Source organism: Doryrhamphus excisus, linkage group LG12, assembly GCF_037039965.1.
Source record: "Doryrhamphus excisus strain RoL-2023G ecotype Guam linkage group LG12, RoL_Dexc_Guam_v1.1, whole genome shotgun sequence".
Taxonomy (NCBI): Eukaryota; Metazoa; Chordata; class Actinopteri; order Syngnathiformes; family Syngnathidae; genus Doryrhamphus; species Doryrhamphus excisus.
Genome location: NC_136368.1, coordinates 2,009,417 through 2,024,538, shown reverse-complemented (window position 1 = coordinate 2,024,538; position 15,122 = coordinate 2,009,417). Strand labels below are relative to the sequence as shown.

General features: G+C 40.1%; 1 protein-coding gene and 1 long non-coding RNA gene across 2 annotated transcripts; both read right to left on the bottom strand.

Annotated features, from left to right (window-relative positions):
- Positions 1–6,517: 6,517 nt before the first annotated feature.
- LOC144901556 (uncharacterized) lies at positions 6,518–11,813 on the bottom strand. Its single transcript, XR_013629612.1, has 5 exons — positions 9,308–11,813; positions 8,073–8,148; positions 7,692–7,786; positions 7,542–7,597; positions 6,518–6,530 (listed from the first exon to the last, which is right to left on the bottom strand). It is a non-coding gene; the product is annotated as an uncharacterized LOC144901556 (long non-coding RNA).
- Positions 11,814–11,967: 154 nt separating this feature from the next.
- pdcl3 (phosducin-like 3) lies at positions 11,968–14,598 on the bottom strand. The gene is made up of 6 exons (XM_058082033.2): positions 14,462–14,598; positions 14,118–14,238; positions 13,701–13,791; positions 13,478–13,621; positions 13,194–13,402; positions 11,968–12,264 (listed from the first exon to the last, which is right to left on the bottom strand). Exons 1-6 carry the CDS (start codon positions 14,465–14,467, stop codon positions 12,119–12,121), a joined length of 717 nt encoding a protein of 238 aa, XP_057938016.1. The 5' UTR covers positions 14,468–14,598; the 3' UTR covers positions 11,968–12,118.
- Between the last annotated feature and the right edge of the window lie 524 nt (positions 14,599–15,122).

The following is a 15,122-nucleotide window of genomic DNA, read 5'->3' as shown; positions in this document are numbered from 1 at the left end:
CCTCGTTAGAATAAACTTTTGTCTTAATATTTAGACTTTATTCTCATAATAGTACAGCTGTTTTTTTCCACTTCTGCTGTTTTTCCCAAGCTATTTCAACATTATTTATTCCCATAATATTTTGTAACATATTTTAACTTTTTGCATAACCCCAAAAAATTACAACTTTGTTGTTTTTCATATTACAACTCAAAAACAATTGTCAATATTTCAACTTTATGCTACTAAAATTACAGTAATTTCCTCATAATTATGCCATTCTTGAAAAATTCCAGCCTTTTCTTGTTAGACTTGTAAATTTACTGAAGTTTATTTTAGAATGTACCGCGGGCCAATAAAAAAAAATCTGCTAACAGCATTTTGGACACCCCAGATTTACAACTATGAAATTGTGATTTTATACATTATTTGCTTTACTGTTGTTATTTGAGAGCAGAATGTTCCTTAATATCACTTCACAACAGCAGCAATGTTGTATAACTCAAACATCCTCTTCCTCCTCCTCCTCCTCCTTTTTGTACAACAGCACGTGTTTGCAAATCCATTCAGTGGACACACGCGCACACGCACGCATGCACACGCACACACACCTGTGCTCTATTTCCAGGGTGTAAGACTGGCTGCTTCTGGAAGCAGCAATGAGGGCACTCGACACGTGGACGCTTCCACACACACACACACACACACACAAACACACACACAAACACACACACAATGCATAATGCACACGCATATTCAGTTTCACAGTGATCAACCATCATCTCATGGAGAGATCATGCTTTGGGTGGAACACTGAAACAGCCTGTTTGCTGTCTGTTTTAACATTCAAACAGCTTTGTGTATATCCTTTCATTCAAGTGTAGCAACCAACAATTTATATTCAAAACTGTACAATTCAGTAATCCAACAAAATGTTCATAAAATACACCTCTGAATTACATGGGCTTTCAGCTCAGTCGGCATCTACATGGGGGTGCCCTAACTTTTTCTTACAGGGACATGTACTAAAAAAATTAAAATATTCAAGTGTCATTTTGATACATAATCTTTTTTTTTAAAGCAGGCTAAAAGCAAAGAATGCATATGATATCAACAGAAGAATGCAAGTGATATATAACATCACGTGAAATGTATTTTGTATGTTTGTCACACTTTCAGATCAAACTAATTTAAATATTAGTCAACGACAACACAACTAAACACAAAATGGACCATTTTATTATTAAGGGAAAAAACTATACAAACCTGGATAGACCTGTGATTGCCCCGCCAAGAGTAATTGAAATCTATCAGTCTGGAGAAGGTTAGAAAAAGCCATTTCGTGCTGGGACTCCAGCAAACCACAGTGAGAGTCATCATCCACAAATCGTTTTAGGTCAAAGGTGACAAAATGTATCGTTACCTTTTCTCCAATTTCCATTGTTCCTGTTGTTACTTTTTTAAATTTACAAATATTTTAACTCTATTTCACCCGTCTTTTCATAACACTGATGTTATTCCCATCATATTTTGACTTTATTCTCATAATACCACGACTTATATGATTGTATTATGACGTTATGCTCATAAATTTTCCTGGCACAATAAAAAATTTCATTCATTCATTCATTTTCTACCGCTTATCCTCACGAGGATCGCAGGTGCTGGAGCCTATCCCAGCGAGGTACACCCTGGACTGGTGGCCAGCCAATCACAGGGCACATACAGACAACCATTCACACTCACATTCATACCTATGGACAATTTGGAGTGGCCAATTAACCTAGCATGTTTTTGGAATGTGGGAGGAAACCAGAGTACCTGGAGAAAACCCGGAAAGCACGGGGAGAACATGCAAACTCCACACAGAGATGGCCGAGGGTGGAATTGAACTTGTGTCTCCTAGCTGTGAGTTCGCGCTAACCACTCGACCGCTGTGGTAACTGGCAGACCCTCCTCTCCAGAACCCCGGAATAGTCCTTACCAGGTGATCCCACAGTGGTTGGAACTCATCCTTTTTTTCATCCAGAAGAGAACCATGACTCACAATTGGAGGTGCAGATTCTCATCCCGGTCGGTTTACACTCGGCTGCGAACCGATCCGGCGAGAGCTGAAGGTCATCGCCTGATGATGCCAGGAGGACCACATCATCTGCAAACAGCAGAGACCCATTCCTGCATCCCCTCACCACCTTGGCTAAAAGTAAGAAACACAATCTGTGATCATTTCAAAACAACCTTTATCATGTTTTGAATAATGGCCATAATGTAAAAAGGAGCACAGCACAGTCCTCGGTATGTTATGCTCTTGCTAGTCAAGTAAGGCAGCGTTTCCTCCAGAGGACAACTAAATCAGACACGGGCCCGAGTGCGAACGCTCGTCGGAATCCTGTTGCTGACCTTTGAGTCATGACTCAGCACGTCACTCCCCCACGTGTCACCCCGGTCTTCACCGCCTGTCATTTCACACGGCCGGTGCTACAGGCGCCGCCACTCGCCACTCACCTGAACGACTTTAATTAGCCGGTCTGTCACTCGTGACCTTTATGGCGGGGGGAGGGGGGGCTCTGCAATGTAAAAGAAACAATAGAAGAAATGTCAGCGTGGTGAGCGAGTGACACTACACATTTGTTATCTTGTTGCATATTTGTTCTCTTTTCTGATGACTTCTTTTTTCTCGCAAATGCAGCTTTGAACCACTTCCTACCTGGAGCACAAAGCTAATGTTTTGTTCAGATAGTTTAGCATATATTGACCTGGCATCCTTCAGTGTTTGTGGATGTGACCCTCGATGGGAAAGGTTTTAAGACATCCTAGGGGCATTTTGTGTCATTTTAAGTTTATTTTCAAGATATTTTGTTGAATGGATATACATTGACTATCATTAATTTAAAAATTAGCAAAAAGTGAACCTCGTGAGGTCCCCTCGGAGGCACTACCATTTCCAAAATTCCAGAAAAGCAAAATTTCCCAACATTTTACTGTTTTCTTTCAGGGTTCCTTACTGTTGAAATGGTAAGTAGTGATGGGAATAATGGCGTTTAAAACAACGGCATTACTAACTGGTTACTTTTACTGGTAAGTAGTTACTTTTGTAGTGGAGTAACTCAGTTACTTTTTTGGAGAAGTAGCTATGAGTAATTACTTTTTGAAAGTAACATGCCCAACACTAATGTTAAGTGTGTGTCTCTATTGATGTTGGATAATATGAGTGTCCATAACTTGCTTTATGGGGGAGTAAAAAATATAAACAATAGAATAAATAATAATTCATAATGATAACATATCCAACTTGTTTACATGTGTATATACTTCTACTTTTATTTATTGTTTAAAAAATAATAAATTTTTTTGCAAATGCTGAATGTTTGCATTGGATCTCATCAGACAAGACAAAAGGATTGATGTGTACTCCAATACTATTTAGTCTTAATGCAGTCTTTAACATGAAATCCAAAACTTTGAAGACGCCCTGATGCTATCACTGTGATTCTGTGCTTAATAAAAAATAATCTAATCTGACCATTTTTATGTACTCTAGATGGTGACTGCTGCAAAAAAAGACAATTTGTGTGTCAGGAATGTGATTATAAAAGCGAGAGAGAGGTGCTCCATCACATCAGCGTCATGTTTTGTGTTGGTGTCGTTAACTTTTTACAGCTTTTTGATGAAGGAACCTTATTGGACCGTGCAAATCACACTGTGGCTGAAGCACACACACACATGCACCGTGTGTGCAATAAATGCCCACGCAGCCACTTGCATCTAAAAGTAGTTAGACATGAACAAAACATTCTATAGTTATCAAAACTACAGTATCTCCAAAATGAGTATATCCCTCACACTCTAGTACGTTATGTCAAAGTACAATACTAGTAGTATTGTACTCTCATGGACTGTAGTCAGTGTACAGCCTGTGTAGTAGTTTTATAGTTATTGTATTATCTTGCTACTCACTTGGGTTGGAATTCGTCTTTCCTCTCAGTGAATGGCAGCACTCGTGCACGCTACCGCCACCATGCTTGACTGCAGGTGAGACACAATTACCGCAATACTCACTGAACAGCAGCTCCCCGCTGTCAGCAGCACTCGTGCATGCAACCACCGCTATGCTTGTTCTGTTGGAAAAAACAATGGGTTGGAATCATCTTTCCCCTCAATGTCGGCAGCACTCGTGCACGTTACCACCACCATGCTTGACCACAGGAAAAAAACAATGATCTTGCTACTCACTTGGGTTGGAATTCACCTTTCCCCTCAGCGTCGGCAGCACTCGTGCACGTTACCACCATGCTTGACTGCAGGAAAAAAAAACAATTATCTTGCTACTCACATGGGTTGGAATTTGTCTTTCCTCTCAGTGAACAGCAGCACTCGTGCACGCTCCCACCACCATGCTTGACTGCAGGTGAGACACAATTACCTCACTTGTGTTGAACAGCAGCTCCCCAGTGCCAGCAGCACTCCTGCATGCAACCACCGCTATGCTTGTTCTGTTGGAGAAAACAATGGGTTGGAATTCAGTGTCGGCAGCAGTCGTGCACGCTACCACCAAGAGATAATTATCGCATTTCCAACTTGTATTGCCAGCTATTAATATAGCAATAATGGCTGTGTCGACTCTTTTTCAGTAGGTAGTAAATGTATAGTACTATGGTTATGGTTCAATTTGTTTTGAACATGTATACAAGTAACGCTGCAATACGTTATACTGTATGTTTCAAGTTCCACATTTCCAAAATAGTAGTAGTCACTGTATAGTGATTACTCAATAATAATAATATATATAGTTATATAATATATCATTTCTTTTTTATTGTCCCTTAACAAAATGTTTTCTGAAATGTGAAGTACTTTTCTACACAGATCATAGACAAATATTCAAATTTCCGCTAGTAATTTCACCATAAGTCATAGCAGTAAGAACATGAAGTCGCTTCTTTTTTATCGCTCCCCAAGCGGCCGTTTGAGCCACGAGAAGGACGTCAAGGAGCGTCGGTCCACAGCTGACTTATGGTCTTAATAAGGACAAGGACATCGATGTGTTGATGCGACAAAGGGACGTCAGCTCCCTCGTTATTGTCACAGCCTGATAAACAAGATGTCAGCGTTACGACAACATCGTCCAACAACGACATGCAAGCCCAATCAACCGGTTGGTGAATGAATGCAACAAATGTGAATGAGGAACCAGCAATGAAGTTCTTTGACACGGCGTTGAGAACATGTGACTCATGGTGGAAGAGACACCCTCGCCAAGACGAGCTAAGACAGGTGAGGAGGCTTTGTTAACAACTTAGGGCTTCCGACACCCATTTTGACCTGGCTCTGGCATCCCTTAAAGGTCACACGCTCGACCTTGACTTATCTCCGCAAACGACACCCACCTTTATCTAAAGGTCACATGCTGGTGTGGAGTCACTTGTCCTTGTCAGAACAAATGCAATTAAATGTTTTAATGTGAGCGTCCATCTTTATCTCCACTGACGTAGACTCGTATTTTAACCCCACACACAACTTTTCTTTTTTCCACCACCTGGCTAATGAGGCTTTTGGATTGCACTCGCTAACGAGGTGCAAATGAAGATACACAACACCTGTAACATGACGCTAACGCTACGGAACCATGACATCCCTGCTCTTTACTCTATTTACTGCTTCGACTGTATGGCTTACTCTCCCTTTACCTGGCTGCGTACTTTTACTTTACTTTCATCGTACTGTGATCTTTTTACATGTGTCACAGTAAAGTATGTTCAAATGTACTTAACTCATTCACATATAGACAAACAACCATTCACACTCACATTCATACCTATGGACAATTTGGAGTCACCAATTAACCTAGCATGTTTTTGGAATGTGGAAGGAAACCGGAGTACCCGGAGAAAACCCACGCATGCACGGGGAGAACATGCAAACTGGACGCAGAGATGGCCGAGGGTGGAATTAAACTCGGGCCTGTGTGCTAACCACTCAACCACTCCCCATTAGAAAAAAAAATTCTACATGTTTCTGTTCCATAGTAATCAACAATAGAAAATAAAGTAGGTAAGTTTCAGGGAAATATCAGTTCCCAACTAAAAAGATACATTTCAAGCATAACTTTTACTTTGATATAAATATATAAACAACTATACCACCACATGAACAATACATCCAAATAACTATTTACAAATCTAACGCCATGAACTATTTACAATTTTCGCATTTGCTACTAAACACTGTGCGTGTTAGAATTTCCTTACAATGCGGAACCTTCCGTACGCTACACTCTTCCATGCTTTTCCACTTCCTGCTTGCTGTGTAGCCTGCTAATACATGGAAAAGATGCATCCCGAGCTCTTATCAAATGCACTTCTGCTACACTTCTGCCACATTGTGCCTCTTCATCGTCTGCGTCAACACATCAGTATAATTTCCCAGAAAGGGGCGTGCACGTCGCTGCCCGCCAATATGCGTGTGCTTGTGTCATCATGGTGGGAATTGGCCGTGTGTGGGAGGAGAGCGTACGGGTGTTCCTCGTGCACGCACGCCATTAATTGATGTCCCTACGCGGACACGCGCAGGGATGTCAGCCCTCAAAAGTGCACACCTCATTAGGGACCCGCCTCACAGCTACAACCTGACGGTACAGAGAAAGTCAAGCAGAGCCAAACTAAGCCGAAGAGGGTCGATAGACAAGCAGCATCCACCCGGACAACTTGTTTGTTTGTTTGTTTTTTCTTGAAAAAAATACACAGGAAGAGATCTTACGGACATGAATGTCCCCAATGTGCAACACTTGGCTCTTTTTTGTTTGTTCTGGTTTGGATACTGGAGGTCGACAGGTGAGTTTTTGTTACATTATTACTTTTTATTTGAGGTTTTCTCTTCACAAAGTGTGCCTAAAAAAAACTATTGATTTATTTCTACTTCTAGAAATACTAGATTCTAGAAAATTTCTACTTTATTTCTACTATTCTTCTGTCAAGTGAAGGTGTTCCACAAAAAAAAGACTACAGAATTATTTTTTTTTAATCCAAATGTGATCAAATTTGTCTCATAAAAGTTGACTTTTTTTTACATCCATACTGTCCAAAAAAAGGAATGGATGTTAATTAATATTACTATATAAACATGGGCCACACATAAATAATTCATTAAGGATGTAGCAACTTAATAATTAAATATACAGTATGTGTGGAAATGGTGGACATAATAATAATTACATAGCATCTACTACAAGAATATGAATAATAATATAAATCTATGCAATACAGTGTATTAATATGAACAGCCGTAAATAAAGAAAATAATCAAAATTAAAAATATAAAGGTACTTTTAGAATGCATCCATAAGTCAGTTCAAGCAGCACAAATGCTCTTCTTAGATATTTGACCCTCACCAGCCGCAATATTAGGTACATAAATATATAAACAGGATTAAATTCAGCCTTTACAAAGACATTCTTCGATTGCTAGTGTCATAAAAAGGTATTCATTTATTTATCAATGTTTTTTTTAATTACCAAACAATGATCATGATTATCTTTGTCGGGATGCTGTGTGAGGCTGTGTACCTAATGTAGTGTCCCGTGGTTGTGATCATCTTGTGCTTTTTGTGCAGACGCTCGTCCTTACAACAGATGGGAAGACGACATTTTGTTCAGAAAGGTATGGCTTCACCTGTTTACCAACACACCACAAGTGTAGAAGCATACTAGGTTTACCTCCACCAAGGCCCGGGAGATCCACTCTAGATCAACCTCACTTCTCCCTGTCCGCTTGCAGCTCAGAGGAGTCCCCAGCGAAGACGCCAATCTATCTTCATGGAGACACGAAGACGAGGAAGTAAACAACACAAATTGATGCAATGAGGCCCACTTTTGTATTTTAATATCGCTCCTATTTCGTTACAGCAGCAAGTCCAGAATCTTTTCAAAAGAGTAAGTTCTCCATGTGTTTCTTACACTTGCTGAGCTACAGCTCGCTTCCTCCACCAAGGACATAACGCTATCATGGTTTGATTGTTAGCAAACTTACAGCTCAACACAGTGTTTCCCATACATTCATTTATTACAATATTATGAATATAATAGATTTGGCCCTACCTTTTAACCTTTGCTCATAAACACATTGTAGCTTGTTGTTGTCACTGCAGCAGATGGCATCGTAACGCCGCTCGGTCTGCCAGGGAATGTAGCAGGAAGGATCAGTGTTGTCAGCATAGCCACTTTGTCGCTATACACTGGGACAAATGTACAAAATTCCCATCGGAAATAATATAAATCCAATTAATCTGTTGTGGACAGCCAAAAATATTAACAAAGAATATATTTTATTGAGAATAATTCTAGTTTTACAAGCATAAATACAGAGTATACTAATATGGAAATACAGTACAATATCGCTTAGCATTTTTTTCAGTTAATGTTGAAAATGTACTCCAAAATTTGGTCTATTACCCGGTTAGCGTACAATACGGCACAATTCTTTTTGAGTTATTAATACACTGCCCGAGTCCAACTGTGTTTTTAATGTTTTGGAGTTTTTTTTAATCACAAAATACCCTTGTTAGCGGGCTGTCAGCTTACCAAGACATGGAAACAGGAACCGGAAGTCAGCTCCGTCTCGCATCTATGATGTCATCAGCAGTTGACTGTAGCTCTATGCTAACTAACACTGTTATGTCACACGTCTCCAAAATGTTAACACAAACACGTTTCGTAACAACACAATAGTTTTACGTGCATAAAACTAGGTCGAAGTCTGCGTTGTATTTGCCAAAACAAATATATAGTAGTTAAACTAGTGGCCGTGACTTCCTTTGCACATCTGCCTACTTCCACTTTATTATTTGAGTGCATAACCACTTTCTACTGAGCCACTTAAAAAGTGAACATTATGATTGAACCTAATACCAGTCATCTTTTTTTCTAGCTTTTCAAGCCTTTATTTTACAACGACGATGATTTTCGCTTCCGATTTAGCCATTATAAGAAATTTTAAGGTGGAATTACCGTAATGTTCTTTTACTGCTTTTTCACAAATAAGAGTTTCACACATACAGTAGTGGGTGTGAGGCAAATGTAATGTCTTGCCCAATATGTTTTCATAATTAGTCGCGTCACAACAATCACGACAAACCGTCGCCCTAGTCTATACAACTGGTCTATACATTGAGTTAATTCCACCTTAAATTTCCCATTGAGCGCCATCGGAAGCTAGCGAATCAGAAGGCAAATTCGGCGGAGTTGGCCGGTCGTAAACAAAGGATTTAAGAACTTTCTAATTACAGTATCACGCAATACTTTCTCAGGATGAGGTTTTATTTTTCAACTTTTACCCTTGGGGCGCCACAGCGTTCACGCTGAGAAGGGTCGTGCATCGTCGATGCCCGGATGTTGCACTTAAACGGTGAGTGCGCGCACTAGGTAGTCGCCATCTTGGCTTGGTAACGTAAGGGCGTGGCTATCTCCAGTGGTTGCAATTTAATAGGAGAAACGAGCAAGAACGTAAATATTTGGGACAGCCGTTCACACACCCATGAACTGATTACACAGTTTACGCACAATGTAGTGCACTTGTTTAAGTGTACATTTGAGACAAATGCTGTGTTTGTGTTTGTGTTTCTTTTCTTTACAGTTCCTTTTTCATTATTCCAAAGCAAAGACCTCTACTGGCCCGGAGGAGAACACGGTGAGCCGCACTCGACTAGTCATGTCTGAGTTTTTGTTTTAGATAAGATACAAGACTGGCCCATATGCTCTGATTGCTGAAATATACATACAAATGTGTACATTTTCAGAAGGATAGAGAATAAGAACACAAACAAAATCAACTATTTAAAATCAAAAGTTTAACTATTTCAAATAGAGTGGTGACTCTTATGAGTTCCTCATAAGTTCCCCAGTAACTGCTCTAAATGCATGTGCTTTAGTCATTAGTTCCACAGTAACTACTCTAAATGCATGTGTTTTAGTCACGAGTGTCTCAAGTTCCTCACTAACTACTCTACTCATTACTTCTACAGTAACTACTCTAAATGTATGTCTTAGTCTTGAGTTCCCCATAAATTCATGAGTTCCTCAGCAACTATTATAAATGTATGTGTCTTAGTCATGAGTTCCCCATAAGTTAATTAGTTCAGTAACTATTCTAAATTCACGTGTCTTAGTCATGAGGTCCTCATAAGTTCCCCAGTAACTGCTCTAAATACATGTGCCTTAGTCATTAGTTCCCCAGTAACTACTCTAAATGTATGTCTTAGCCATGAGTTCTATTAGTCCATTAGTTCCTCAGTAACTACTGTATTTTTGTGCACTTAACTGTAAAAGACCCAGGTTCCATAGGTTGCCGTAGGGTGTATGTGATTAAAAATGTAAAACGGCATATTCTCATGCTATACGAGCTCATATGTCCATTTGGCTCAGTAATAAGTTATCAGGTCATATTGAATTCATTTCCTTAATGATATCTTTACGTTATGTGCCTCTGTTTTCATAATTATTTACAATACAATACAATACGTGTAACACTACTGATTACCTGCACGCTGTTGCAAAACAAAGTGCAGCAAAAGAGCAACCAGATCATAGGTCATCACTTCTTATCACAGCGTGTCACCAGCTAATATAATATACAATGAAATCAAATGTAGTAATATCAAATAAATAAATCATTTCATCAAACAGAAGACCAACCTGCCAGGAGATGTCTTCGCCTTCTAAAACCCTTTCTCTTTTACGTTAGTAGCCTACGTGTGCGGAACAAAATAAGACATGTGATTTTTGTGACATAATGTCCTTGATAGATATTTCATAATACATCAAAGATGTTTCATTGAGTGGTTTAGTGTGCAGGAGTAGGGGGTACGAGGCTCCCAGTCACGTGTCTGAAGGGGTACGCCAGTTTGAAACCACCGCTTTAGACTAAGGGGGTCTTGTTTACTTTTTATACTGTACATTAAAGATGCTTAAAGCGGTCCAATTTAGGTAGATGTATGCTAAGCGACCATCTTACCCTTTGTGACACGGGTGACAAAGCCAATTTAGTGTAATAACTTTTTTTTTAATGTGCCGAGGGCCAATGAAAAACAAGCTGGGAGGTGAAAATGACCCTTTGGACACCCCAAACCAAAACATACCTCGTGTTCTGTGCACAAAAACAATCTTCAAAGGTCATTAATGAGATGTCTTCTTTTTTTTTGCACCGCCAGTCCAACTCTGTTCACCCTTTGCTGCGACTCTCACCCAAACTGTCCCAAAGGAGGAAGAAGACGTTGGTGCTGCTGGTGAGTGTAAACTATTGTGTGATTTAAGCCGTTTATTGACACAACTTTTCATACGCAACAATAATGGAGTGCCACTGCAGTATATATGTACCAGTGTTCCCACAGGACTATAATCTATTTGTGGCGGTGTCGGGAAGGAGGGGGCTTGACGTCATTATCAAATTTGCATGATTGGCCATAATGCATTTGCAAAACAGGAACTAAAAACAAACTACAGATGAACTTTACTCTGTTGTTTTTGATGGGCCCATAAATCATAAATCAAATGATTTTTTTGTGCAATATTGCTGAAAAGACTGCTGACTTTCTATCATTGCAGACAATCTGAGTAGGACCGCAGTGACTCAATGACCCAAAAAAAGAAGTCCCGGGTGAACAGCAAAAGGTCAACTGTGGATCTTCCCACTCATCTCCTGAGACATAAAAAAACTGACGTCATGTTCCCGGCACACTCGATGCTTGTGAACGTGACTCAAAAGTGTTGTTAGTGTAGCGCTGCTGGACCTTAACACGCATTAAATACTCGCACAATGACCCTTTTGTCGGCTTTCTTTCGGTCACAGCGGTCACACTGAGTGTATTCATACGCACACTTCCTGGTTATTGTTGTATCACAAATTCTGCCTTAGCAAGCAAAATAATATTGAAGTTTAGAATCAAATGTTTTGTGGGTTAGTTTGTTAGATTGGAATAATAAAATAAGTCAGTGAAGCTATGATAGAAATAAGACGTTTAATGTATGTCTCTTGATTGTTTCCCTGGCGGAGCCTTGGCAGTCAATTAGGAGATCTCCCATGGCGACAATAACGTGTGAAATGCGTGTGATGTCAAAACGTGGGGGCGGAGCTCGCCCCGCGCGCTCTCTCAGTCCTCGTCCTCAGAGTCACTGTCCTTGCGAGTGGGGAGCGAGGACCTGATGGACGACATGAGCTTGTCCTCTATTTGCTTCCTGGGGTTCTCTTCCAAGTCGGTCTTCACGGCTCCGGTCTCTGATAACCTCCACTCCAGTTCTAGTGGTGACAGGACAGGATGTGCCGGGGTGGGGTGACGGACAGGAAGTGGCGGTCATGTCATATTTGGGGGCGAGGGGTTAATTGGTTTTACAAGATTCAAACACTCCGTGCTGGTTGTATACATCTTGAATTAATAATTAGGCATGAATGAATGCATGCTTGCTAATACCGCCCTCTGCTGGCCATTTGGAAGAATTGATCTTAAATTACAGTCAATACTTGGCAGTTTAAACATTCATTCATTCACTACTTGCTATCCTATACTTGCTATAAATAAATAGTAGCAGCTGAAAGTACAAAGTTATGTCATATCAAAGATCAAATAAAAGAAAGAAATCTGATTTTCAAAAAGTGATAATGTAATATTTGGGATTTTTTTAAATGCTTTAAATACGTTAAAGATAATATTTTCAAATTTCTTGAGATAAAGATATTACAAAAAATATTTCAAATATACTCAAAAGTAATATTTTGAATATACTTGAAAAAAAAATCTACTAATTCGTACAATTTTTTTCAACCCCAACACACTCCACAGCTAGCAAGAAGTGTAGCATGCAGATTGTTACGCATTGAAGTCAAAATAGTAAATATTTCATGGTGTTATATATGTAAATAAATTCTTATTTTCATGTAAAACAACCATTTTTGTGTTGTTTATGTTGTGGCATAATTGTTTAGATATTTTGGCAAAATATCGAACTGAAAGTTATGCTTCACAAAAAGCTGTTTTTCCTCCCATTTTTTTGTTGAGAACTGATATTTTGATATATTTTACCATGTTTGTATAACCCTCGAACCCAATATTCCGTGTGCCTTGAAAAATCAGTCAAAATCGTCAAAAAGGACAGCTACTAAAAAGGGATGTCTTGAAAATGGCTGGGATTGAACGAGTTAAAAATACAGCAAAACTGCCCCACACTCACCTTCCAATGTGAGGTTCATGCCGCCGAACACCAGCGGCCCGATGAACTGTGCCTTTATCTCGCCCTCGAAGTAGACGAAGATGGTGGGCAGGTTGCGGTCGGGGTAGTTGGCAATGCAGGTGGTGGAGATGGATTTGAGGAACTTGGCCTGAGGGAACTTGCGGGCCAGAACGCTGAGGTGCTGGTTGATGAGTGCACACAGCGGGATGCTAATGAGAGACCAGAGCATCAACAGAGGCAAGGTGGTAATGTTTTGACTCCTTTTGGGGGGGTGTCCTTCCTACCCCTGCTTGTAGAGATGCAGCACCACCCAGATGCCCTCGCCCGCCTTGTTGACCTCGTTGACGTAATCCTGACCTGAGATTTCGGTCACCTCCCCGAAGACGTTCTTCACCTGATTGGCCTTCCACTCGGCCAGACGCTTCTGTCTGCCCACACACAGCATATTGCAATACAGCTTACTTTATAAAGCTCGCATTGTGGGTGAGAAATGACCTGTGCACTCACCTGTACATCTCGATGGCGGCCTCGTCGTCTTCTTCAAACTCATCCTCGTTCTCCTCCAGCTCTTCTAGCGTCATGTCCTCGTACGTTTTCACTGTACACACAAACCATGACCGTCATAAACACTCCACAGTCAATTTGCCTTCACTCAGTAGCCTGGTGACTTGGATTCATCAAAATCATTCAAAGGTGACATAAAGTCCTTCATAAAATACACGATAAGTAAAAGTAAAAAAATAATACAAATTTAACCTTCATAGTCGAATTTGTAACAGCTTGACAAGCTGCGAGTAATGTCGGCCCCTGCTGGCTACATGAAACAATGCAGAGCATAGGCATTTCCTTGTTGGTTTCATTGTCTCTGTGAATTTAGATATGTTTCTTGTCATCTGGCTGCTGATAAATAAATTAAAGTCGTACCGACAGACTGTTGCTGGAGAGCCAACTGTTCCTCCTCTTCATCTTCCTTAGGGACCTCTTTTGGGGGAAGAATCCCTTTCTTCCTCAAGATGTCATTCCACTCCGTGTCCTCGTTTGGGTCCTGGAAGAGAAACAGAATACTTAACACGACTGTCCACTAGTAAATGCTTCATTTTGATGATTTTGTTTTCCCGTCTTCGAGTTGTGTGAGAGGAAAACATTCTCTAGCTAACACGGCAGAAGCTATACGCTAAGCTAAGCTTAAGAAAACCACAACAGTTCGTTCTTCGTTTCGGTATGGTTAATTCCAAGTGAGTAAAAACGTAAATTAAGCCTTTTCTAACCTGCATTTTGTCGCACAGACGTATCCACAGAGAATCACACTACTCCGCTCAACGACACAGGAAGCAAAAAGAGCCCATTTACAAAAAGTCCGACTAGAAACAAAGAATCCTTCAAATATGTCCTAACTACATTATTAAAGTGTTGTGTTCGCTAAGTTGTATTTTAAAGTCATATTAATCTTCCATTTAATATATAAAGCGACACACTTCACTTAACATAAGGATGAACTGAAATGTTTTAAAGACCGATAGAAATAATCACAAGGGACAATAATAAAAGTGACACTGACTTCCGCTTGGAGCTCAATATGACCATATAAGGTATGGCAGCGCAGGATTCCATTTGTGGCTCCTGAGAGCTGCAGTCAACAGGTGCCACTCACACACACACACACACACACACACACGCGCACACACACACACACACACACACACACACACTATCCTATATATGTCATTTATGGCAACAAAAAAACAACTTTAACAACTGTGACAACACAAAGGCTTTGCTAGAACAAGCAAAAAAACTCAAAAAATAAGCCACAAACCCCCACGTTTTGTATATAAATAGTGAAAACGCTTTAACTCTGTGTTGCTGCTTTTCATTCTTAATGAATATCAACTTTAGTGTCGTAAATAATCACTGCGAGCACCTGAACAC

Bases quoted from the DNA above. Each gene is read 5' to 3' on its own strand.
- pdcl3 (XM_058082033.2), bottom strand. The intron at 13,622-13,700 runs GTGAGTGCACAG...GTGTGTGGGCAG, and splicing joins GCCGCCATCGAGATGTACAG to ACAGAAGCGTCTGGCCGAGT. The intron at 12,265-13,193 runs GTGAGTGTGGGG...TGTCACCACTAG, and splicing joins CATGAACCTCACATTGGAAG to AACTGGAGTGGAGGTTATCA.